A 27,996-nucleotide genomic window follows, 5' to 3' on the forward strand; every position below is an offset into this window, starting at 1 on the left:
CAGGGAAGGAGAGCAAAGTATGCAAATTTTACTGGGCACACTGTAATTACTAATTCATAGCAGAACTGATCACAGTATTTCACGCTTATCCCATGTAATTCAGTCACAGCAGCATTCATTTTACTATTAATTTTAATAGAATAATTACCTTTATAAAGAAGAAAGGAACTACTGTTAGAGGGTCAGATCCTCAGGTGGGGAAGATATGGTGATTTATGCTAGCTTGATGAATTTTGTAATCTTCCTTTTCCCTCCCTTTGAAAGGAATTCAGTAATTGGCTAGTTGCCAGACTTCCTGAGATAATCTATGCTAAATGAAGAAAAATAAGAAGAAATGGGGAAGCAAAGAGGTGCAAACAATTAATGGTAAAATTTACATATCTGCATTAGAATGTTTATGTGTGTGCCTGCCTGGCAGGCACTCACACACAGACACACACACGTGCCTGAACAGCCAGTTCCCAGCTCATTCCCAACGCTGTCTGGCAGCAGAAACAGTTCCCATAGTGACACACAGGGCTGAATTTATAATGCTTTGTGTCCACATTCTGCTCTGCAAAATGGCAAAGAGGTTGTGATTCCAAGAACAGCCTGTTTGGATATTAGCACACAGAAGGGTTTAGAGTATGAGCTGTATTAAAGACCTACAAAAAATGACCTGGCAGCTATATTATTATCTCAAGAACCCAGAGAGATATGTAAATCAGTCAAAAATTTTGCTCATGGTCACCAGAAAGTTTTGATAGAAATATTTCATGACCTGCAGCTGCCAGAGTTCATGAATTTTTGAGAATAAGCTTAGACCTCAGCCCCCTCACAGCAAATCTGGTTTTCCTCCTGTTTTTCCCAACATTTTTGTTTCCTTGCCCTTTTTCTTCATTCTCCTGGCTCACAGGAGCAGATCAGCCTTTTGTCTGGAATGGTGGGTCAGAGAGAAGGCAGAAGTTGGAACTTGCCACCAGGAGCTGCTGGGCAGCATCTGCCTCTGGCCTTTAAGCATCTTCAGCTGCTGTAATTTGGATACTTCAAGGTGCTGCACTATATTATAATGAATTGCTTTGTGAATTACTACTGAGATTAATTGAATTTATGGCTCCATCCTGGAGTATGTGCCCTCTTGTTGTGATGAAGATAATGCATTGCTTGGAACAGAAGTTAAAATACTTGTCAATTTTGGCAGTCAGCAGTGCTGTCATAGAAGTTTTTTACCTCCAAAAAAATAAAAAAGAGATTTCAAGATAATTGTTTCCTTTCTCTCTTCTAGGGATTTAAATTCAAGTATTTTATTTCAGGGTTCTGTTTAAATTGAAACTACTGCAGCATTATATGCAAAGAGAAACCAATCTCAGAGGGGGAAAAAAGAAGAACCAAATATAGATTAAAAAGCTGCCTCTCCAAAGGTTTTGAAATATGAGAAGCCTGGCTCTGCATGTAAGATTAATGACAGCTACGTGTGTGATGAATAGTTCAGCTGAAATCAGGGGAAAGTTTTAGCCCAAGTGTCTGCTGCTCCAAATGTTGAAGGCCTGACATTGCCCAGCCCAGAGCAGGAGCACTCTGCATTGTCCTGCTCTGCACAGGCAAGGGAACAACAGAGAGAAATAATACCCATGCTTATAATCAACCCCCATCACTTCATGACAAAAACATAATTTCTCTCCCTGGATATCTCCTTTTCATTATTTTGTACGTGGTAATAGATCAGCTTTGTTGGCTTCCTATTAAGGAGCGCAGATACGGCTCCGGTGGCAGAGGCTCTGCTCACGTCGTGGTTCGTGAATGGAGCTATTCTTGTACTTTAAATTGTAACTATTTTTCTAAAGAATGGACAAAATGAATATTCAGTTACTGTGCGTTCAGGGCTTCAATTTGTGCCCAGAGAGCATTCAAGGCTTCCATTCTGTGTTGGGAGCTCATGGGGAGACTTTCCAGCCCCGGCCAGAGAAATGCAGAAAGGCTTCTGCCAGGAAGAGTCTTTAGTGGCTGATGTGCTTCAAGATTTTGTATTTCAATATCAACGAATAATTCAAACAATATCAGATTCTTTCTATCAGAAAGCAGGTGGAAATAGTCAAATTAGGACAGCTTTTGACCTCCAAAGGCTTCTGAAGCAATGAGGAGGCTCATGCAGCAGCCAAGTTGGTGTCTCATCCCACCAGAGCAGCTCCCTGTGCCTTTTCAACACTTGTATTGCAAGGATCTCAAAGCACTTTTCAGGCCCTACCTTGACATTGTAAAATCCTACCAAGGTAGAAGGAAGGCATATTCTTGTCCTTGGATCACTGTGGATTGTACAAGCTGCTCTGCAGGAAAAAAATGGTAAAAATATCCCTGATCCTTCAGTGAAAGTATTGGATTGTATTTGTGTTCTCTGCCAGACAGTGAAGCAAAGGCAGTGGAATAGAAAGAAGCTCATGATCTCCTTAAGAATAACCATAAGATTTTATCTCACTAAATAAGAATAATACTAAAAAGTTCTGACCCCAGAGAAATCTCTTAATGTACACATGTATATTTCTTATTACTGTTTGGGAGGAAATACTTCAAAAGCTAACAAGTTTTGTAAATTTATTTTTTACACTTCTTGTATTTGGTCTTAATTTCAAATTTATTAAATATGAGAAAATGGATTGTATAGATAGTGCTGTTATTTTAAATTGTAATTTTTAATTTAGAAAACCACTGAGGGCAAGTTGTTTAGGTGCCCAAACACAAAATTTAGGTAACTAACTGGAAGTCATCAGCCTTTGAAAGTGAGTTCTAGATTGCCATTTTGCAGTAAGGGGAGACAGGGAGGAGCAGTCTGTGTTTGCAGCTGCAGCAGTGCAGCAGAGCTGTGTTTGTGTTCTTCAGCAGCTGCAGCACCCACCAAAGCATCACTGAGCGTGATGCCAAATGGCTCCCCTTGATGTGGACCTGAAAAAACTACACAGGATGGGAAGGAAAAACATCTAGACAAAGCTGTGAAATAGATTACAGCCAATATATCTCTAGATCTATGTATCTAATCCTGTTTTTTTTCCCAGGGTGCTGAAAGAGATGGGCAGCAAGGACACACCTTTGCAGCATCTCCCCCCATGCAGAGATGCTGGGAGATATCACAGTGAAGCAAAATCCCAGCAACATTTCAGCAAGAACCTGCTAAACTCTGGTGAAGCTAAAGGGAGTCAGATCAGCACAAAGACAATAAAACCGTGTATTTAATATCCCAAGGGATTGCCTGGGACTGGTCTCTCAGCAGAGCACACTGCATTACATTTGTGTTCTGCAAGGGGACAGTAACAAATGGAACTATCAGGATGGGCCAGGGATGCCTCCTCTGTCATTCTGAAGGAAACTAGAATTGTAAGAAGTCAGCCACATTGTATGCAAAGGAGGTCTAAATGGACTGGAATAAGATTGAAGGGTTGACATTTAAATTGCAAGGCTGACATTTTAATGCATTTTTACATGCATGCTCTCATGGCTCTGTGGGTAGATGGAGGGTAGGAATGAGGAGGTGATGCCATCACCTCCTGATGATGGCTTGCAAAGGCAAAAAGAGAAATTGTTATTTATGGCAGTGCAGAATATATCCTTTAAAAATACACTTGTCATTCCGGACAAAGATATGGAAATCTTGTTTTGCTGAAACTCTTGGAAAACTCTTGGAAACTCTCGGAAAATAAGCAAATACATGGCAAGGTTTCACACATATTTCCAGTGATGCCATATGAGGTCCTTTCCCTTGTCAGCCTGTTACAGAGTTTTCCTGCAGCCATCATTTGTACATTCTGCTGGCCATGGGACTAATGGCAAAGCTTCTTCCAGAAACTGAAGCTTCCCTTCAGCTCCCCTTCAGCAGAGTCCAAAGGTCTTACACCTGCCAGTACTGATGTTTTGAGAAACTCCAAAGTGCCACCAAAACACTCTTTAGACTGAATGACAAGACAGAGTTGAAAACAGTTTATGCATGGAGTCAATGCACTTGGTTTGAACAATTATGCAAAGAAATTATTATTGCCTGGAACTCCCAAAACTACCTTGCAAAACCTCTGAAGAGCTGGATCTCTTTGAAAATATACTTTTCTTTATTTCTTTTGGGTTTTGGGGTGTTGTTGTTGTGTGGAGGTTTTGGATCATAAAATAATGTAGAGTTAGTGCCTGGTAAAATTTCTTAGTACTGCAAACAGCATGCACAAAAAAAATCCTACTTTCCAAAATGTCTTGTCTGACTGTTTCTCAGGAAAGCAAGTGATGAGCAGTGGATAACTTTCTGGGGATAAAATGGTGCAAATACACTTCTGGATTTAGGGATCAGAAGAAAACCTCACAGCTCCAATCCTGATCCTTTTACAAACACGGCAGAGAATAGAGAAAGCAGCAACAATTGCAGTGCCCATCCTAACCATGATGTGAATTGTGTATTCCACAAGCAGACACCTGCCAAGGCTAAGCTATAAAACCTCCAGCATTCCTCGAAAAACAAAAATTCACTGCCCTGATTGAACTGGAAGGTGATGACTGCAAATATGCTTTACAAATGTGCACGACAAATAAGGGTAGAATTGAACATTAACTCCACCAGCATTTCATAACCCAGGACTTCTTTCCAACCAGAAATGCAATCTGTTAGCTCGCTAATTTTGATCCTGTCTTTTTCCATCTTCTTTGTTTTAGTGGTGAGTAGATCTGATTGAGAATTAGTTTGCTCCATTTAATCCTAATTCATGTGCGTCTCTGAGACTTCCTACCTTGTCTGCCTGTCCTGCTGTGGGTTCCTAAAATGCAATAATCTATGGTTCACAAAGTTTTTATGATGACAGCATGCCAGAGAAGGAGATTCAGCTGCACCAAGCTGTCCTTGTAATCAACCTTAACATAAATATTGTCTTATTATGCACCTCTCTTCTCCAGCAGGGCAGAGTTGTTCCTGTAGAGATTTCCATGGCCGTGGGCAGCAGTCTTTCCAGCCTACCATGTGTGCTAGCTTTCATCTGTACCAGCAGATCATGGAAGAGGAAACACAGATAATGTGTTAGTCTGGAAGCAGTGCACGAGGGATATCACAGACAGATTAATCTGGCGCCTCAAAGACAGCATAATTCATTTGGATGAAAAGGGGATTCTCCTTAGTGGGACAGAGAAAAATCTCCTTTTATCTTTTTCTTGGCAGAAGAATGAAACACGAGAAGATCTTCTTGGGAAATGGGAATGCCATTATAGCTGCTGACCCTCCTGGCCAGGGGCACTCAATCAGCCCCATGTCCAATTTCCTGTTTGGCATTGGCTTCCATGGGCACCTGGGCTTTGTCTGCTCCCAGTGTGATGGACACCAGTGGAACAGCCAAAACAGGAGGATTTCAGCTTCTCTGGGGGGCTGGGACTATGAACCTTTCACAATTCCTGCTGGTCTGTACCCAGACAAACAAGTCTTCCCTCTGCAAAGGTCAAATGGTCACAGGACATCACTGCAGGTGCTGCAGCTTCAGCACTGTCAAACTCTGCCCTCCAGCCTTCCCTTGGAAAACAGATTATTGTGAGCATGGGTAATTTCTTGTAACTGTCAAGAGGCTTTATTTTTGCCTTCTCCGCTGTGATGAATTCCCTGTTAACCAAAGTAATGTGACAAGAAATAATTGTCAAAGAGGTAAATTCATACTCAGCTCTTTTGATGATTTGGCAGTTTTTGAATTTGCACAAGCAGCAAGCATTGTTTTTTTTTTTAATATATAGGACTGGAATAAAAAATGTGCTCCCAGTAAAGTACCTGTTATACACATTTTAAAATGGAAAGAGTTATGGACAGATGTAGGTCAAGATTTCAGAGCAAGGATCCCTCATTGTCACTCTATTTTAGGTGGGTAACTTGCCACTCCCTGAAGATACTTGGTTTTCAGATGGAGTATAGGTCAACTCTCTTAGAAAATGAGACTTCTATGAAGGTCTGTTCATTTGGTGCATCATTATGCTCCACTTCATAAAACCTCAAGTAGACTCTTCTCAACTCTAACTGCTATTTCTGCTGTGAAGATGAGCAAAAGGGGCTATACTCATTTCTCATCAGGAACCTGCATCAACACTCCTGGAAAACTCCCATTAGCTTGAATGTGAATTGCCTCGTGCCAATATAAAGTTATAAATATGGAGTAGCACTGCTGGCACAGAACTGACACCGTTGTAAAATATTGAGGTATGATTACCTTGGCCTGTTTTATTCTGTGTGCTGCTTCAGTAACACAGTTTCTAAGGCCCACCAAAATTTGCAGTAATTCCTAATTTGATTCAGGTGTCTATCCTCCATTCAATGGCTGTTTAATGTCCCTGTAATTCCACAGGGCAGTGACACTGGGCACACGGCTTTGGCATGGGGCCACCTGAAACACGGCGTTCCCTTTGCAGAATTTTATTAGTAAAAGATCCAGGTAATGGAAAGGGTGCTCAAAGAGGTGTAAAAATAATCGTAGCACTGAGATATTGATTTATAAGGGGCTGGGTTTAGATTACAGCAGGATAAGCAATACTGAAATTCAACAGCGAGTTAAAAAAGGTTTCTGAAATATTACTATAGAGGGAAATGTGAGGCAAGGGGAGTGAGAAACTGAGGCTGGAAAGGAGAACAAAATGTTTCATCAGCACAGGGAGTCCAGCAAGAAAATGCAACACTTCAGCTTGACACCAGCCCTTGGTGAAGGTAATTGTTTACGTTGGTGGTTTTCAGGCAGGAAAATAAGAGAAATTAGCAACTTGCCCAAACTTTCCCAAAGCTGGGAAAAGAACCAAGAAGAAGAGCCAAGACCAAGGCTATGGTCTTCATTTCTGCTGCATGTGGCACAGCAGTTCCCTGGAAAAGGAAATTATATTGAGAGGTGCTGGCCTGAGAACCCTCCCCTGGAAACACTCAGGGTGTGCATGGCTGGAGATGGGAATAGAGACTGGAGAGATCCTCCAGGGAAACAAAGACCAAAGGGGCAGTTAAGCCAAAACAGAATGTGCCACTAAATCATGTTTCTTTTTTGGAGGGATAAAGATTAATCAAGACAGAACTAAAAGTGAGTCTTTGATAAAATGTTTAAGTGGCCACACTCAAATTACAAATTATTTGCATCAACTAGAAGATGAAACATTAGTTTTCCATTATGCTGCAGGAAATAGCAGCTTGCTAAATAACTCTTTTAACTTTCCTCTGGCATCTATTGATTATATCCAATGGAAATTAAGAGTAGAAGGCAATTAAGTTCAAAATTTAATGGTGTTCTGCTCCTGTTAATTTACTGCCCGACCTGATCAATACATTACACTGGATAACAATCTATTCCAGTGGGGCTTGGTTTCTCCAATGTCCCTTTCACTAAAATTACAGTAATGACAAACAAGTAAATTTTCAGCAAATGATACTCCACCCCCCAAAAAAACCCCATAAAAATAATTTAAAAATGGATTATTCACTGCAGTGGTGAAAACAACAGCTTAAAACTAAATTGACTTTTACAACACAGAGCTTGGACTTTGTCAAAATATTAGATAAGCTACAAACTCAGCCAACAGAACCCTCTGGAAATTGAAATCTCAAGCAAGTTTTAAACACCTCACATACACAGCAGTACAAAAAACACCCCCTTAACCTAGAAGGCAAAATTGAAGTGGGAAATTAAAGATCAATGGTAGTGAAAGCAACAATATTGTGCTGCTGTTGTTCTTTTTTCGACATAATAGTTTAGGTCTCCAGGTGAATACACACAGCACAGACTTTATGTATAACCAGCTCCATCAAAACCTACAAGCACAGAGTCAATTTGCATTAGGTTGCAGGGTTTTTTGGTCCTTCCTCCAAAACCTTGTAAGCACTTTTTAAATAACTAAGCTGTTTCCTGAAGGAAACAAGGACATGGTGACATTTCTCACCTTCCCTTCTCAGTGGTGGCACGTGCCATACAACCTTGGGTGGTCTTGGGGACGACAGAGATGTTCCTGCAATCCTGTCCTGCAGACAGAATCCTTGGGGAGGACAATCCAGGTGCAGATGGTGGCCAGCAGCTCAGCATGTGCCCAGAAAGGCTCCAGAAATGAGCATTTCTCTGGAGAGTCATTCCTACCAGAGAATCACCATGGGACCGACTCTCCCCCTGCGTGGCTGAGTGCTCACACTCCTGCCTATACAACTGGCTGAAGTGCATCACTATTTTTGGCAAAATTCAACGTGTCAGCATAAAGTCAAAACAAAATATGATGAAGTTTTCTGAAAATATCCTCTTTGCTGATCAGCTGCATCCCTACTGGCATTCACTGTGTAGCCAGCACACCATTAATCACTATGAAACATTTTCATTTATTTTGACACCAAAGAGAAATTGGAAGGAAGGGTATTTTTGGATGGGAATGAAAAGCAGGCTGCAGGAATATCTCCTTTTACCATAGGGTTTCCCCAGACTGACTGTCAACCACAACCCTGTGAAACTGCCCCCCATCCTCTGTTCTTATCTCATCCTTCACAGTAACACTGATCTGAACACTGCACATCTTTAATCTATTTATTGTACATTCTTTCAGGTTGAAAAAACAAGAAGAAAAAAATCCAAATATTTGAGGTAATTTACTGCATCCTGTATTACCTACACAGCAAGTCTGCTGACACTCTGCAGTGTGGCTTCTCTTCACTCCTGTCTTGCCGACAGCCCAATTTTTCTTCTCACTAGGTGAAGTCTGTCTTCCTGCCCTTGCTGGATGCCTGCCTTGTTTCACAGCATAAAATAGTAGATTGTATTTTTTTTTTTGTTAGATTTCAGAGTGCAAATATAGCCCCCTTGGTCTCTGCAAAACTCCTGGGAAGAACCTCTCAACATCTGTGGTGTTGTTTTCCTAGTAAAAAAAACCCAAACTAAAATAATACAGTAATAATTCCAGGCACCTGTCATTTTTAGCTGAAAAATTATATAGGAAGCAGCAGCATCTACATTCTTTGACATATTGTAGCATGCCATGAAGTGAGCAAATAGAAGGGTAGACATAACCACAATATGTTGTACAAGCAGGACACTACACCAACATGGCAGATTTGTATTCCACAGAAAGATACATGGAGCAAGACCTAATATTTCAGGACAAGCTGGCAGAACAAGTGCATGATCCATACCCTGAGCACAGGGATACTGCAGTAAGCCTTGCCCATAATTCTGCCCAAAACCTGAGGACTCAGCAGAGCCAGGAAAGGCTCTGGCTCACCCTTCTGATCTGCCAGCACTGCTGATGGCCCTGGATACACATTTCCTCTGGGTCTTTCATTAATAGACACTCATATTTAGGGAGAGAAAGTAAAATATGGAGAACACCAGAACAAAAGTGTAACAGAATTCAGCAAAATAACATTAATACTTCCTAAAATGGCACAGGTTCCCAGGAAAAGCAGAGCTGCACTCACAGTGGTGGTGAAGATGCAGGTCATTAAGATGCAGGTGATCTTTACAGGGTTTCTCTACTAATGATGCTATATTGAAATTGAAAGAGCACATTTATCACTTTGCATTTTCAGCAGCATTTAGTAATAGAGACCAGTGGGTTATATTTGCTTCTTATCTCATACTATGCAAAGCAGAGCCTAGCAAATGCTTCACAGTTTGCAATTTATTTGATTTAGGACTGTATTTTGTGTCCATGAACAATCTGCTAGTTGAGTGTGGTGATTACACTTTGGTTATTTTAGAACTATTTGGTGAAAAAAGGAGTGTAATGGGGGACAGTTTGCTCTCCAGCTACTGCAGTAACATTTCAGTCATGCACCACTGAGAGTTTATTAGCTGGGTTGAAACCCTCCAGTCTAAACCAGCAAATTTATTCCTGGAACAGTGCTTCCACACAGGTCACCACCTGTATGGATTAGACCTGAGACCTGGAGGTTGTTGATAGAAATTAATTTATAAGGCTGTTTCTATTAGTTTAATAGCAATGCAATAATAAATTATTCTAACCCTATTTTTATTTTAAAATGCCAGACGATTTTTCTTTGCAACGGAAAAGAATCTGAAAAAACCCAACTAATTAAAGAATGTTAAATCAGCAGGGCAAAGTTCCTTACAAGGTTTAATATATAAAAATATTCACAGAATTTTTTTTTCCTATACCAAATATGCTTATTTTAACAGTTAGCCTTCAATATTTTTGGCAATTCTGCCCCAGACTTCAACATTGAGTCAGAGCAGCATTTTCACACCGCCTCTGCTGACCTTTATGGGACTGGGCTCCCTTTTTCTGTGATGACCAGGAACAAGCCAGGCTCAGTGCAGGCTGCTCCTGGGAGGAGGGGAAGGGCAGCCTGGCAAATTCCCTCGGGCTCTGCTCAGCCAAAACAGCCCAAGGCTCCAAAACAGCCTGGAGGAGCTGATCCCATCAGAGCAGGGCTGGGCTCAGCACAGCCACTCCATTTGGAAACCGGTGCAGAGCAGTGGGAAGCTGCCAACACTAACTTCCTAAAGGTTAATACTTACAACTACATTTTGGCTGATATTTCCAAAGCTGCCTAGAGGGAATGCATGCCCAGTGCCCATTAATTTTAATAGGAGCTGGGCAGGCACAGTCCTTATGAGGGTAGGACTATTTCAGCCTATTACTGCTGGTGACATAAGGTTTGATATTGCAGGAGCCTGATTACCTGCTGGGAGCACTGAAGCTAATGCAGATCCTATATTTTGGCTTGAAAATTGAATATGCAAAATGCATGAAGAGTGTGGCTATGCTTACCATAAATAATGAGTTTAAAATGAAAGTGGTTCAGATGGAAAGGGTCTAAGCCAAAGCTAGCTACAAATGAGCGTCCCTGATGATTTGAGAAATACACTGATAGGATTCAGCACACACTTGCAGGAGGTTTCACTGAAGACCTGTGAAAAAGGATTGTTACATGCAGAGCTTAAGCTTCTAACCCGGTTTGTCAATTTATTCCTTCTATGAAGAAGGGTTATCAGCTCTCAAAAGGTGCCATGAAACAGTAAAACACAGACCTGGGTGATTAGCAATTAGGTTTGAATTTTAGGAATTTCAAAACCTCCCCCATTCATTGCATTCATCCAACCTGGCTTCACAAAACACATTTAGACCACGTCTATTGTAATCACAGATCCTTTCTGATCACAGTTCCCATCCAGCCATGTGTTAATGAGCAGCTCAGCTGGGAAACCTGCAAACTCAAATGGATGCATTCTGCTAGAATCCCCACTTTTGGGCACCAGGGGTCATTGGGAGAGTGCAAGCCAGGTAGCAAAACTATAATTTACTTAATTTGTGTTTGCAAATGTTGTGGGATGTTTTTCTGCAATGATCACACAGAATTTACAAGGGTTCTTTCAGAGGGGTAGTAGAAAAAGGTTCTGCAATGCTGCCTCATTATTGCTCATCCAGGGAAGTCCAGGACTGCCACCTCTGACAAACAGAATAGATTAAAAATATCTAAGTCAATATTTACAATGGAGAATTAATTGGTTCCACTGCTAAAGCTGATTTATCAGCAGGTTATTGCAAATAAATGAATATAAAAAAAGATACCAATGTTGGTCAACCAAACAATAAAAAATGATTGTATCAAATAAAGCCAAACTGTAACTAAAAACTTCAAGAGGTTTTTTTCTTTTTGGCCTCTAACATAAAAATGAATTTTATGAGTCTGCTGTACAGCCTTTTGTCTTGGTTTTTGTGTCTGTGATCCACCCATTGCTCACCAGTATGCTGCAGTGTTATTTGATCAAATAATACCAATTACTTTGCATTTTGTGGTGAGACAAAAGACACTGGAAGTCTTCAAAACCAGCTGTCATCCCTGGTGGGAGGCTGTTTCCAGCCCTCTCTTAGAGCTAGGAGTACTCTTCTAGTTTCCAGGCTACATTTAATGATGGGGAGTTTCTATCAATTAAACCCCCACTGTTTTCTCAGCCTTTCTCCATCTCTGGTGTGACAGCAGATTCCTGCTCCTCTGTCCTTTGCCCTACAACTCCTCTCCCTCAGCAGAGGCTGGCTGCTCTCCTGAGCACCCAAAGCCTCTCTCCACTCCTGGTCCCACGAGTTAATTCACATCCATCCCAGGAAAGGAGCAGTCCAGTGCTAGAGGGAAGCACTTCACTTCTCCAGCTCTGCCACAAACACCTCACCTGACTCCCTGCCTGACCTTCAGACCAACCAAATTCACCAGGCAAGCAAGGATATGAATATCACAAATGCAATGATGAGGCTGGGCCTCTGCTACTGAACAGAATTCCAGAGGAAACACAGCCTGTCCAAAAAAATACAGATTTTCTCCTCTGCTGCTGTGCTCCTGTGCTCTGTGGTGGAAAGCAATGGTCACTGTCCTGTCCCCCATCCTGCTCAGAGCAAGGGGTACCTGTGGATAATGTGGTACAGGTGTTCACTGCAATAATGAACCTGGGTTTTTATATATAACAGGGTCTACAGGTGCTCTTGTTTTAAAAAATGTTCATCCAGTTGGCAATTTTCAAGAGGAGGAAAGGAAACTTCTAAAGGAAATAGAGTTCATTTGTTATTTGCATAACTATATTACACAGAACTGTATTTGATGGTATTTTGTGGAGGGATCTGGAGAAAAAGGAGAGGGCATTTTGTAATAAGAAAACCAATAGAGAAAGATGTTTTCTACTCTCATTTGAGTTAATGGGAGATTTGCCTTTGTCCTCAGTTAAGACAGTGTCATTTGCTTCTCCATTTCATTCCTGACTGATGGCTTGTGCTGATGTTTCACCTTGCTGTTCCTGAGTTCTGGGCACATTTGGAAGATAAAAAAAAAAAAGTACTGGCCATGCACATGCATCTTGAAAACTCTGCTGTATGGTTGCTGCCTAATAATTGTAATCAAAAGGAAATGGTTACACAAACCCACATATTAAAAGCAATCCATCTGCCTGCAGAACAGTTTTTATGTACTAATGACTTAGGCACAATGCTTAAATTGTGGAGCACAGCTCCTTTCCCCACCACTGTCTTTTACACGATGGTTTCAAAAAGGGAGAGGCAGCACTTTTTAAATAATATTAAAATTTGCCATCCTCCACCTCACTTAACCTTGAGCAGTTATTGTAACAAAATGAATGGTCTGTGAAAACAGCTCCCAAAGTGGAATAATGCTTTCTTTGATAGACATGGTTAGTAAACTGCTTTTTGACACCTACATATGGATGTTCCAAGCTCTGAAGGCTTTTTAGATGCTGAGTAGCACACTTCCTCAGCAAAAAGTCTAAGATTTGGTAGAAATTCCTTGCTTGCAATGTACTTCCTTGATTCCTAAACTTAAGACAATTCTGCAATATTACTGCATAAAAATCTCCCAAAGCACACTACAGTCTGACAAACTGCTGGGGGCCTTGAGTCCTACAGTGACCTGGCTGTATTCAGAGAGGAGGAGCCCTAAATGTGTCTGTGATCAGTTGCATGGATAATTGATCCTCTGAAATCAATTAAACACTTGTTGACTTGCCTGCTTCCAGTTGCAGTTGCCAGATTAATTCACATAGTTCAACACAACAGACACTCTCAGTGCTAAATTAGTGACTCCTATTTGTACTCTCTTCATCAGTAAAAGGATAAATGATGTGTTTGCTTCCTTCAAAGATTTGGTCACTGCCTCTTTAAAATTTCAGTGTGTAATAGCTTCAGGTTCTAATTTATTAATTTAAAGAGAGCTCACTGTGGAGGAGCATTTTTCATTCTTAATCATCCACTTCTTCTGTGTTCAAACCCTGTTCCTACAAACCACATCCAAGCCTTGTGAACTAGCTCCATGTTTATAGATGGAAGATAGCTTTGAAAGAAAAGAAAAATAGACTCCCTGCTCTGCAATACTCCAATCACATATTTTCTATATTGTCTTAGAGACACATGTAGCCATGCAGAATTTCACAATGCACCAGAACCACAGTATCTGATGCAGAAAAGATGTGTGGTGTGAGCTTGTGCAGAATTAGCCACTCAATAATGTGATGTTCCCTGGCAGAGATGAACTATCAGCAGAATTCCTGCCAGGATTTGGTGTGAGAGGATAGAGCACAGATGCTAACCCGACCCTGATGTTTCCCTAACCTCTCCTTGGCCATGGATTAGCTGGACACTGGTCCCACACATTCCCTGAGGACTGTGAGCAAGGATTAATAGCCATTCAGCATCCTGTTCATTTCCCCAAACTCTACAAACCCTGCCCTCATTTGGCACAAACAAGCAAGTCCCTCAGGGTTTCAAGAGCCAGTTTACACCAGCTGAAAATGTGGGTGTTGAACCATTTCCTGAGAGCATTTGGGATGCTGCACCTGGGCTGTGCATGTGTGCTTTGCCACACAAGGAGAAGATGAACCCAGTGCTTGTTTAAAGGCTGGGTGTAAATGTTTAATCCTCTTGCTCCTAAGATACCACACATCCTCCATCACCTCTCCACACAGATGCAGTAAATGGTAGCAAATCTCCTGCTGCCATGCACACACCAGACTGTCCCTTCCTGATGTTTGGAAACCTCTCCCTCAGCACTGCTGGGTGAAGGGCTGTTGTGAGAAGCCTTCTTTAGCATTGCTGTAGCTGGTTTTGCCCCCATATCTACCAACTATGTATTTGCACATGGGGCTGAGTCTCCTGTTCTGGGCTCACCAAGCAGTGAAACTCCTTGTCCTGGTTTTCTCTGTGCTCTCTCTGACCAGACCTTAACCTGAACCCATGGTCCTGCCTGTGGCTTCATCCCTGCAAGGGAATTTTCTCCAGGCTCTCTTTTCCCTTCCAGCTTGTGCTTCTTTTTCCCTCTGGTGCCTGGCACACACTGGTGTGGAAGGCTGCCCTCCCTGCAGCCTCCAGTGCTGTGATTAACACTTAATGCTACCTATCAGAGGAGAAATCTCCTGCTGTTTTTCCATTTAGCCTCTAGTGGGTTTATTGCAAGTATTTGAGCAAAAGGTTACTTTCCTCTCTATGGAGGTGAAGTAATTACATGTTCCAGTGTGTCTTCACACTGCTCCAGAGCCATGCCATTCCCTCATTTCACCGTAGGGATGCTGTTTGTGCACCTTGGTTGGCTGTGAGGGCTCTGCTCCCTCAGTGTCAGCACTGAAATCTGCCAGCTGGAGCCTGGAAAAGCGACCACCCCTCACACAGATGGAGACAGTGCCACGACTTACAGCTTTTTTTTGACCCTCCTAAATAGAAAAAGAAACTGTTTTTCCAGTGGAAATTGGGATTTAAGTGAGCTCCCTGCACTTCATCAAGGGTGGATTAGTCAGCTGTTCTGTGAGCTTGATATTAAAAGGGTGGTTGCTTTGCTGTGCAGGAAAACACAATGTCACTGGAAAAAAAAATATAAAACATAGGTGGGGAGGCAAATTATAACTGCAAAGAAGAGGTTCTCACACAAACCCAGTCAGACACTCCCATTAGCTGGACCATGCTCACAGCAGAGGACAGGACCATCCATCCCCCTTCCCCAGAGCCTGGAGCAGTTTGCACACAGCAGGAATGGTGCAGCCCTGGCTGGGAGATGGGGGAGTGCCTGCCTGGGGAGCAGGTTTGCACCTTGAACATCCTGCCTTAATCACAGAAAAACATCCCTGTGTGTCTGAGCAGCTCTGGGTGCTGTAAGGCACCACCCATGGCAGGGAGGTTCTGCAGCGTGTGCACAGAAATGCACATATAAATATAAAAAAAAATATATATATGCACAGATACAGATCCACAGATATAGATCCATATGCCCACACAGAGATTTGTTTGCACATCCACTTGCTCAGGGAGAAGCCCAGCCTCTCTGCTCTCCCCAGGCTGATGATCGGGGTTCAGGAGATCACGCTGTGGTCTGGCACAAAAATCTCACCCAGCATCAGCAGGGCTGGCACACGCCTCCCCTCTGCTCCCTGCAGCCCCTGCCCTGCAATGGGAAGGCAAACTGGTAATGACAGCTCCTGTGCCTGGGTAAATGAATTAATTACACTGCATGGCCACTGCCAGCTTTGCTTTTGCTCCCTCTGAAGTCAGCACCTCTCAGGATCTGGCTGAGATTTCAGGGTGGCTGCAAGGGCATTTCAAGAAGACACAATCTGGACAAAATGAGAGCCTAAAATATTTCAGTAAAGTTAGAATTCTCTCCCCCCCTGTTATTTTTTTTTTTTTTTTAATAGCACATGCTATATTCTGTGACTTTTTCTGAGCTTACTAAATGGATGTCAGTGGGGAAGAGAGACATTTTTTTCCTCCTTACAAATGAAGTCATCTGAATTCACCAAATAAAAATAAATAAGAGCTTACTGCTTGGTTCCAATGGTGCTGCAGAAGGACAGGGCTATAGATTTTCCCAGGAGTGTGGAATAATTCACCAAGGCTGCTCGTTATTCATATAGACAGTGAATTAATAATATGGGACCCTGAGATCTCTTCTTATCTAGGCCGAAGCACAGCTAGAGGGATGAGGAGCTGACTCCTTGGGTTTCAAAAAGCATTTTTCCCCCTTTCTTCAAGAAATAAGAATTGATTGAAAGTATTTTCACAGAGTGGGGGAAAAAAAGGCTTTCTGGTGATACCACCTAAAGTACACATTAGATAAATAGAAAACTATTGGCTTTGTGACTGTGAACTGTTTTCACTTGATGTAAGTGCTGATAGATACAGGATTATCTCTAACAAAGCATTTACTAAGGACCTGACCCAAAGTCAATAGGAGTCTTTCATTTGACTCTACAAGGCTTGAATCCTGCTCTCACTCCAGGGAGAGCCAGGAAGTGTCTGTGCACCCCATGCCCACCTCTCATGGAGCAAGCTGGGCTAGCACCAGTGCTGTGGGAGGATGCTGAGGCTGAGGATGCACAAGGGGCTGAGCTGCACCTCTGTCCTGAAGGAACACTCCTGATTTATGGATGCTTGCTCCACAATCCATATCCTACCCATAATAAATAAAAATAAAGGAACTGATGTCAACAGGGTGGCTGCACTGACTGTCTGCCTTAGGATAGACCAGATGGCACCTTTCAGTTTTTGGGTCCTGGGTGAGAGAAACAGGGCAAGCACCAGCAAATGGAATGTGTGCTGGGAATGCTGTCCTCTCTCTGCTCATTGCACATGGAAAAATAAGGATGAGCAGCACCAACCATCCAGTAGCATGACTGGAGAGGGATTAAATATCAGGCTGCTCCCTCTGTCAGCCAGACTCATGTTTGGTTTGGTACTGCTGCCCTGGTGAAATGTGGTCTAAATTCACAGGAGCACATGCTGCCTAGTGATCCCCAAACTAACCAAAATCTGAAGTATGTACATGTGTGCTGATATTTCATACATGTGGAATGATCTGAAATTTGAGGTGATCCAAAATCAGTCTGTGAAAAACAAAAATTCTGGCCTGATTTTATTTTTCTATATCAGTGAATGATTTCCCTTTCCCCAGATGCATGACTGGTATAAAACAGGACAAGAGCAAACCATGGAGACTAAACCACTAATCCTGCTGCCTGAGAGTTAATGCTTCAAATCCTGTGTTGCAGAAAACACCTCATATGTCTGTGGCCTTTCTTACAGGTACAATTTAGAGGGAGAAATACTGCTAAGCATTTTAGTGGCATCTTCCTTTTTCCTCATTGGTTTTCACCAGAGTTAAACCCACCTCATTTCCTAAAAGCACTGGCAATGTGCACAACCTGCATGAAAGTCCCTTTGTGGCTGATTTCAAAAGCCAGTGCAGGTGCTTTTCTGTTATTCCATACTCTGTGGTCCAGCAATTTTCACAGATAATTATGCAAGAAATATGAAGTTGCCTGTGAAAGAGTTTAAAATAGCCTGGAAGAAGATTGAAGGGAAGGGAATAGAAAAATGAAACATTGAAAAAAATGTGTGTCTGAGAGCATTGACTGTAACACAGTAAACTCCAGTATAGAGGAACAAATTATATATTATTCAGAAGCCTTGGAGAACACACAGACATAACCACCCACTAACTGCACAATGGTTCAATACCACTTTAAAGGATATGGTACAAAGCATGATTATCCTAGTATAAAAGTGACACTATTAAAATTATAAGTATCTTTTTTTTAATAGTAATAATATGACAAAGGAATAAAACCTCAGCCCACAGGAGAAATTGCACCAGTGTCAGTGATTTCTGCTGAGGCACCAAGAGCCTTCACGAGCCCACTGGAAATGCTGGACATTGCTTTCCCCAGAAAAAGGGATCCTCAAACTCCTGTAATACAAAATGAAGTAAATCCATCTGGGACTTGCTCTGGAGAGGCATTTGGGCAAATGAAGAAAATAATAACACCAAAGAACTGAGCAGCCTGATACCCTCAGTATATGCTGTGGCCAAGTGGCAGGCAAGAAAAATTGTAGAGAGGAAAGGGAGCATTTCAAACCATCCTTCAAACAAAAAAACCCTGAAGTAGTGAAGGGAATCAAGAAAGTACATGTGCAACAGAACAGGCAAAGAAACAGAAACTGGTGTCTGTGTTTCATGGCAAGGTTTGGCTTTTGTTTTGCTGCCACAGTTGCTGCTGCAAAGTTCACTGGTGATGGAGGCAGCTTTTAGGACAGTGGCTATGAATGAGCCACAAGGAATCATTTATGACTTCTGAGGCTGCCACAGTCTGGCCTCACTATACTTTATTAAGATGAGACCCCAAAGAAAAAGTTTGCTGGACTTGGCAGGAAGTGATACTTGGGAATGCACATTAACTTCATGCCCTTCACAGTATAAATAACCTCACCTGAATTTTGGAGGAGGACTGCATGCCAAGCCCTGAGCACTGGGATGGTGTGCTACCCATGATCAGATCTCACCACAAAAGGGACAAAAGGACCATTCATCACCCCTGACACTTATTAGAAATGTTAACATGACTCCTACCTATAATTGCATTCTTTGAAAGAGAAAACAAAGCCAGCTCTCCACACAGCCCAGTTGTGTCCCAGAGCAGTAGCTGGTTGGAATGGAAGGCAATGCAATCTCTGCAACATGGACTCAAACTGTCAAGGCAGCAGCCTTGATGAGATGTTTTCTGATGAAATTTAACTGGGAAACACCAAAAGCTTGATCTCAATACCATTAAGTCACAGGGGCAGGGCAATACTGGGGTTCAGCCTGTTTTATACACACTAGTGCACAGCCATGGGGTGGAGATGGCTCAAGGTGATAATCAACCAACAGCCAAACTGCTCACAGGGGTGTCCCAGTCCTTGTCACCTCTCAGAGGTGATGACTCTGTTTGGGTGTGAGTGTATTGCAGCACCTGAACACTCATGGATGTTTAAACAGGACCCAAGCAAGATTTCTTAGTGACAGATTATGACTTGAAATTATATATATTTACACACTGTAAATAAAACCTAGTGTGAGATTAACTGATCTTAATCCTTTCAGTATGGTAGATAAAGAAGGTAGAAAGTTGCAGGCGACCTTTTGAAATGTTCTCATGTACAAAACAAACAGCAAATCCCAAATCTTTGCAAGAGCTAAAGCCCTGACGTCAATGGGACTCCCATGGGAAGTTTTGGGAGTTTGTCTTAACAAGAACAGAACCACCAAATCAGAAAAAGTTTTGACTTAAACCAGGTGAGTATGTCAAAAGTCACAAAGCAAAGTCTGGGATAAAACAAAGGCCAAAGCAAATGTCCCTTGGATTAACTTTTACCAGCAGCATATTGGGCTTTTGAACCGTTCTCCAGCCCTCTACAAAAGCAGCTATGGGCTGGCTACAAGAACTCAACTTGAAAGGGGAAGACATTCCTTTGTAGTTCACATTTGCTGGCTTTGAAGTCACAGTGAGTCTTACCAGTGACCTCAATGGGACTTGCTTTACACTTTCATATTTTAGCCATTGTTTTATCCTAACTCCTTTCAGAATTCCAGACAATAACATTTCTCTTTATTGTAATCCTGACAGAGCAATTAGGCTCCAGTCCACACCTGCACCCGACTTTCTTCTTAGCACAGCACTCTTTGAGCTTCTCTCCTCTGAACAGAGTTATGAGAGCTGAATTAATGGTGTCTCTGCTCTATCTGCTACCTCTGTATTGCATGACCTGATGAAGAACATGAAATTCTTCAAGGCTTGTACAGCTGATCTTTGGTTACAACCAGCTGTAGTTTTCACCCACTGTTTTATGAGTGTGCTTAGCAGGAAAAGAAAAGGTTATTTTTATCAGGGTAATTAGGCAATAACAGAATGACAGGATGTGGACTAAAGCATAATCATTCACAGGTGCATTCATAGCATGGTTTTAATCATGAGTTCAGAAGCTGAATTGCATTCCCAGTGTAACAAGCTATGAAACACTGCTTCATGATTTAAAAATTTGAATGGGTTTTTTAAACAATAAAACATTTCCTTTTTGTATCTTTAATATATAAACCAGATATCCACAAGCCAGAAATACCTGCTGAGAAAACACTAGGTTCTCATTCCTCCAAGGCATCACCTTTTTGGTGTCAACTCTGCAAGAATGATCTCTGTCTGCACAATTCTCCATTCCACAACACCTGCCAATATTTCTGTCAAACTGCAGCTCTGTCTGAGGTACACTGGACCACTCCCTGCTCCATTCTAATCCCTTGGCAGCCTGGGATTGAGGAGAGGTACCCAGAAGAGAACATTTTTCCCAATATTTTTTTTGTAGAGCTCTCTACTCTCACTTGCCTGGGGTGAAGCTGAGTGCCAAACACAGACCCAAAGAGAAAACTTTGGGTGCTTCCCAAGCAGGCAGAGACTCCACCACCGATGGGATTCCAAGCTGGAAAGAGTGAGGAGAGCCCAGCACAGAGGCTGCAGTGCTGCACAAACCCAACCCACGGCTCCCTGCAGCACCTGTGGGTTGGTACAAACACACAAGGTTCTCAAAAGGAACAGCCAGGGATTTTTACAAGATACTCCATTCCACAAAGCTGCTGCACTGAGGGATTCTGCAGCACAGAGCAGCTTGTTTGGGAAGGGTAACTAATGGGATTAGTACCACTTACTCCCCATCTTCTTATGTGATTTATATTTTGCTAAGAACTTCCCAGCCGTGGCTCTGTGTTTTCACCTTGCAGTGCTGGCAGGGGAGCCCCAGAGAGGAAAATACCCTGTGGAGCTAAACCTCATATGAAACCCAGACACAAATAACATGGTGCTTTTCCTTCAAGGAAAAAAAATTGGAAAAAAAAAAAAAATCCCCGTGACAAGCAACTGCAGCAGTGATTTCAAAAGGCTAAGATTTTTTTCAGCTTTTTGTAATGTTTGTTTCAGGACTAGAATAAAAGATTCATTTATTTATGTTATCTTGCTACTGACTTTCCAAATGACTAATTAAATCAAAATGAATGGCAGTTGTCCTTTGAAATATTTATGAATCAAAACTAAAGTGGCACTGAAGGGGCCCTGTGAAGTGACTCAAGGGATAATTTTGTCCAGGTATTTATCAATAATAAATTTCTTATACTCATCAAAGCATCCATATGGACAATACTCTCACAGTTTTCAGGTAAATCTTAACATGACACATGTGCACAGAACTGTGCACTAAAGTAGCAAGAAAGTGCTCTAAAAATATAGTTATGCTTATAGATTTTTCTATTTTTTAAATAAAGAACACAACAAAATTCCTGTGCACAATCTATAGACATACAGCTTTCTACTGGATGGTACACAAACAAAAACATAGACACAGGAGGAGCTACTTGCCATCAACACAGGAAGGTCTGTTTCTTGTAGTCCCAGCCACTTTCCCAGGTAGACAGGAGCATTTTACTGTTTGTGATCTTTCCTCAATTCGATTCTTATTACAGCATCTGTGTGCTGCTATAACTTCACACGTTCCTCCTTCTGGCAAAAAAAAAAAAAAAAAAAAAAAAAGAAAAAGAAAAAAAAAAGAAAAAGAAAAAAGAGAATATTGACACTCTGATTAGGAAGAGCAGCAGTGGCTAATCAAAGCACCCAGGCGTGCTCCTGTCTGTGCCCAGCTTCTGCACAGGTGGGATTACAGTTTTATTTCTATCTTTTTGTGTGCTCCCAAATAAGCCAGGTACTGCTACACTACATTTTTAATAGAAAATGTAGATAAGTTCCCTTGCATTTCTTATATTAGAAGTTTCTATGACATCCACATAATTTTTGGCATAAAAATAATGTTGCCAGTGTCTGGGCCTGAAGAAATGTAGGTAAAATACTACAGAAAATGTGCAATCACTCTTGACTGGTTTTATGCTTATAATATTGGAGGCCTCTTCCCCAAATATTTTATCATACAAGGACAGAGACTAAGGGAATCCATCCAGAAATAAGATTTTTCTCCAAATATTTGATTGTGTGCACGCACTCTGCCCTTAGGGAATGACAATGAGTATCTCCAGATTACAGGGTGGCCCAACAGCACTTCCCTTTACTCCCCCACTCACTAAATTGGCAATTTTAAGGCAGGAAACATTCCCATCGTATGTGAGATCACCACAATTCTCCCTAATTGTTCTTTATGAACATTTGCAATCGTTTTATTAGAAGGAGAGCACAGAGGAATGATCAACAGATACACGGCGGCTTGGGGCTTGTGAATGCTTGGTGTTAGTGCCATATGCTGACACAGAAATGAAGTGCCAGGTGTGCCATTCCCCTTCACCTCAGCTCTGCAGGGCAAGGAGACAAACACCACAGTGGGCTAATGCCCTGCCCAGGCCATTTCTCCATTCCTCAGTTCAGATTGCATTTAGCTCGTAATCACTGAGTGTTTAATGCTGTCAGGGCTGCTCCCCACAGATATTTGGCTACTTTCTGAAATTGCAGCATAAATTTGGCAGGGTTTGTTTCAACTGAGTACAAAACCTCATGTGCTGCCCACCAAAGGGCAGGATGTGCAAGATTTTCTAGATGAACATTATTTGTTCATGCTATTAAGAATTGCTAAGTGCACAGTGCTTTTACTACAGCATAAACCACATTGCTCATATCTTTGGCTTTCACTCTTTTTGGAAGAATATTGAGAGCTTTTGACACTGTGTGCTGTGTGGCCAGGTAGGAGAATAAGAAGTGTGGGGATGCTGATACACATCTGGCTGTGAAAAAGGGGTTTTGGTAGAGTTCTGGGAGTCCAGTGGCACCTCCCCACCAGCAGAGAGTCCTGGTACCTGGGGTTTCTACAAATGTGGCATTTTTAGTGAAGCACTGGGCAGGCAGGCAGGGAGGGAGGATTCTGCCTTTTCTGATGTTGTTCATACAGTGGTGTCATGTGGTGGAGTTTGCAGGCTTGAGATTAACTCTGTAGTAAATACAGAAGTCATCTGGAGAGACATGCTGCTGCAGCTCTTAGTTATTAGGTGCATTTGGCCTGCTGAGACAAGCCTTTGGAAAGCCAATAGGTGTCAAAAAAGAGAGATCCCAACAATTCAGAGAGCCATCCTCTGACAAACAGTCTTTGAAGTGTCTCTGAGGAGTAAGAGGAATTGTGATAATCAACTCAGCCCCAAATGCTTGCATTTTCTATGAAGTAATCCTTCACACAAACTCCCTGTTCCCCTATCCAAATCATATTGAAAGCAATGAAAAGATTCTCATTGGTTTAATCCATCTTATGGTCATGCCCTAGGAGAAGAGAGATTTGTGATTTTATTGATTACAACTTCAACAATAAAGATAATGTACACAGTAATAAGCTTTTCTAATTTTAGACTACATAAACTGTGTGGTAAATATCTGTGAATAACCTAAATGCTTAATTTTCTCTATAAATTTGCTGTATGAGTACTCAGAACCACACGACCTAGTCTGGCTTATTTGGTTATCTATTCAAAATAATGGGTTGTGGTGGAAGAGCTTTATAACACTTTTAATTGTTATGTGGAAGCTCAAGTTGCTGGAGCAGTAAAGAATTTAGCTCAAAGTGTGTAGTTGTTTAGGAGGGGCAAAACATAATGAAACTATAAAAGCAGTGAAAAACTGCTAGACAGTTAAACACATTAATTGGAAGTTTTATGCACATAGGCTATAAAAGTATTCAAATATTAATAATTATAATAGAAAGACCCCTTCCAGTACTGACAGACAAGAAAAAATCCACTTCACATGGAGAAAATTCTTCATGTTATACAGCCTGTTTTCCTAAAAAATCTACTAAAGGATCAGATATTCTCATTAAAGCATGTTCAGCCTATAGATGCCTACTGGGCAGCATTGCATTGTATTTTGCTGGTGTGAATTTTACCATGTGTGTACATAGGAGACTTTTACAAAGCCATATACAAAATGGACATAGAGACAGCTATAAATGGACACAGTGAGAATAGGGAAAAAAACCTCATTGAAAAAGCATACTCCTTACTACATCATTCACAGAAACATACACTCCACAAATATATTGAGGGTGGGTGGTTCTATTTAAATCTACTTCAGCTGCATAAATGAGGAAATTAATTGAGAGCAGAGAGGAACAAGAATCCATCTTCAGTTTCCACTGAAAACCACTCAATGTGTTTGGATGGATATATGAAATACCTTTGCATTCTGTGACTTTTATTTTTTTATTTCCAGCTTTCTTCTTTTAGGGGAGGGGGCTGGAGAGCATCAAGGAATGTTCTAATTCAATATCTGATGACTTTCCTGAGCCATTTTTTTCCTCAGTGGTTTATCTGGATTATGGGCAGACCCAACGAGATATTACATGGTTGAGAGTCCTGAACAAAAAGTGAATTATCGACCTGATAGGCTGTGAGTGCAGCAGAAGTTTGAATCCTTGTCATAAACCTTACAAATGTCTCTGGTTTTGGAAGTTTATGGTCTATTGAGCTACAGTAGCTTCTGGCTTTGATTCCACAACAATAGCCTCACCCAACTCATTCAAGTCAATAAGGGATTTGACAGTGAATTTAAAAAGAGAGGAAAGGGGACTAAAATCCTTAAAGTAAGCATCTCCTGAATGTTATGTTGACAGTTGCATTTCATGAAATGGCTGTTTTATCCACCTGACATTTTTTCAAAATAATTCCCTTCTGCCCCAAGAAAACCAGAAAATTAGAAATGGAATTGGAACTTGCAGATCAGGAAGAGCATTGATCTTCCTTCCAGAAGGTTCAGGGATGAATGAAAATGTCCTGTCATGACTTATGTCCTCTTCACATCAAACTTTAGCAGGACTTGATAGTGAGAACAGCTGATCCTTTCAGAGCACTCAGTTCACAGGAAACCCTCAACTTGGCATGGAGGAGATGTGACCAAAGCAAGAGGGGCAGAACTGCCTGCCAGAGAGGATCCTGGATTGTTGAAGATGGCAACAATCTGTGTCACTGCAACTCTGCTCATATTCCTCAGCCTTCCAGAAATCCTTGCTCTGCACTGACTTAAAGTAGGAGACTGTAGAAATAATACATCATTCTTACTGTAAAACAGGGACAACTGTTTGTTACTCCTGCAAATGGTTTAGTTCTAATTGAAGGACACTAAAGTCCTGAAATAATGCTCATTTTTGTCTCTGTTATAAAGCCATCTTGAGTTTACACACAGCTGAGTGAAATATTTTATCATGAGTATGATTCTGATGTGGGAGGCTGTGATTTAAAATATCTAATCACCTATAAGGTCTGAGTGCATGCCTGGCAGAAGCCAAAAAGCCATCTTCTAGTCATCTCTGTTTTTTATACCTCTAGCTAGGAGGTAATAATAAAAGCATATTTTGTACTTCAAAATTATAACTTGCCTCTGCATTCCAGCCAAGCCTGAACTTATCAGTAAACAAACATAAAAAAGGCAAACAGCACTACTGATTTGTGTTATACATTGTGGAAGTCATTAACTATGACTCAGGTAGCAAAACTTACACGTTCTCTCTTTGACAGTGATGACAATTTAATAGTATTTGACTCTGCTGAGTTACATGGAGCGTCCTGCAGCAATGAGAGAGGTTGTTTATCAAAATGATAAACATGTTTTCATTTCCTCCTTGGCTGCATGTATGTGATCAGAAGTCTAAGGCCATCAAGAATTCACTTATTCTGGCCACCAGACAGACATTAAGCTATTCAGGACCATCTGTGCTTGAAATGAGCTCCACTTAATGGACCTTCCTAGGGCAGGTCAATCATAATGAATGCATGTGTGCATGAATGCATGAGCAGAGCAGAGCTTTGGTGAGACTTGTTGGGCTGTTTGGCGCTGGCACAGACGGCTGACAGACAAGATGTGCTTTTCTTTTTGGGGTCATAAGCCCAGTTATTTTAGAATTCACATCCTCTGTTGTATTTGCTTCTAGCTCATTGCAAATGCACCTCACAGCCTAATCCAGATGAAGGTTGTTGTAAGAACTTGTTCGTGCTACTTGCAAAAAAATTGCAGTGCCCAAACAACATCGTGGGCTTTGCTGGCCAAATCCTGCCTCTGTTACACCATTGATAATTAACCATGGGAATACAAGCAAAAGAAATCATATGGACCAATTTTAACAACATTTCCAGACAGTTCATTAGGACTATAGCTGGTTTATGGTAGCTCTATTTATTTATAACAGCTTCAAGTAGCCAGTCTAAGTGCCAGTGCTATCATCCTGCTAAGGTCATAGACCCATATGTTATTCTGAAAGTGCTTAAGTGTATGCAGATTCTGCTGCTAGACATAGGGGAACTGAGAACATTTAAAAGAGAATATAAGTTCTATATGTTCCAAGCAAATATTTAATAATGTGGTAGCAAAAATTCTTCAGACACGTGCAGACTTGCTGAAAATGTGCTCCCAGAAACTAATGGATAAAAAAGTTTGCCCCCTCACCACCTCATGTCTTTATACAAACATCCAAGAGGAAGAAGAAACAGCCTTGTGACAGCCTTTTTTTTTTTTTTTTTTTACATTTACTATAAAGAATTCAGGTTTGGGGGCTGCAGTTTAAAGAGTTTTCCATTTGAATAAGCTTTGGAAACTTCCCAGGTGTAATTAATACATTCATAAGCTTTAATCAAAATGTTTATGCCAGCTAATGTGCCAGAACTACAGACTACACTGTGCACAGGGGAAAATACTATATTTTACTTTAAGAAATAATAAGCCACTACCATGGAACTTACAAAGCAGCATTTTTACTTCTGACAGGAACACGTAACAGATGGAAAAACAAAGTCCCATGCCACACCATGAGCCACCTCACAAATGAACAAATAAAAGACTCCTCATAGCCACAGTGCAATTACACTCCAATTTTTCTTTTACATACAATCCACTCACATTGTGTATCTGCTCCAGAAGCAAAAGGATCAAGCTTACAGGATGCATTTAGAGAGCAATTGGAGAAGACTTAGGGTTTGCACTCATTTTCACAAGGTCAAGGTTAACTGCCATCAATGCACTCACAAAACAGCTGAACTTGGCTCATAAACCTGATGTAACACAAAGGGAGCATCAAAAAACTGACCTAAGTATAACCCATCAGCATTACTCCTTACCTAATTATTTTCCATTATGATAACTGATACAAATAAATTGATGAGCTATACTGTTAATATGTGGAATTACCGTAACCATGGGAATTCAGAATGCTCCACACATGCTCTGCAAGTCCCCTGACAGACAGTGGACTTTTTTTAAGCCCAGTGGATCAGAATAGACTGCAGTGAACTGTTTCCTAAATTTCTATTCATATTTTCATTAATATTCAGTATTTTGTTGTTCATTATGCAAGATCTACATTATTATTTTCATTTTGGGAAGTCTCTATGCAACAGCAGCAATATAAGTGGCTCCCACTGTGGGTCATTAAGTTTTGGGTTGGGATATTATTTTCCAGGATGCTGTTGCTGTGAAAGGGTTCTGGAGACACAGGGTACCCCCTTAAAGAAACTGCTGCTCTACAAAAGACCAGAACAAGAGGGCCATGGGAAGTGAATTATTTTTTTTCCCTTGCAAATGCAGCTTGTGTTAAACTTTCAAACCCTACTGAGGTTTTTCTGATGTCCAGGTTACTTAAAAGAGCATTCCTGGAGGTGCCAGCTCTGAGAGCCCATGGGATGGTGCAACATCCCTGCAGGCTGAGCCCCAGTTCCTGTGTCATGCACAACACTCCCAGCTG

The 27,996-nt window shown here is 41.4% G+C and overlaps 1 protein-coding gene across 1 annotated transcript in view; it reads right to left on the reverse strand.

Moving 5' to 3' along the window:
* The window catches only part of TAFA1 (TAFA chemokine like family member 1), a 212,956-nt gene that overhangs the window by 21,623 nt on the left and 163,337 nt on the right, over positions 1–27,996 (reverse strand). Inside the window, exon 3 of the mRNA XM_033071889.2 lies at positions 21,645–21,785. Within this exon, the coding sequence (XP_032927780.1) occupies positions 21,645–21,785 (141 nt within the window). The remainder of the gene's footprint in view (positions 1–21,644; positions 21,786–27,996) is intronic.

This window comes from Catharus ustulatus, chromosome 13 (genome assembly GCF_009819885.2).
Source record: "Catharus ustulatus isolate bCatUst1 chromosome 13, bCatUst1.pri.v2, whole genome shotgun sequence".
Classification (NCBI taxonomy): domain Eukaryota; kingdom Metazoa; phylum Chordata; class Aves; order Passeriformes; family Turdidae; genus Catharus; species Catharus ustulatus.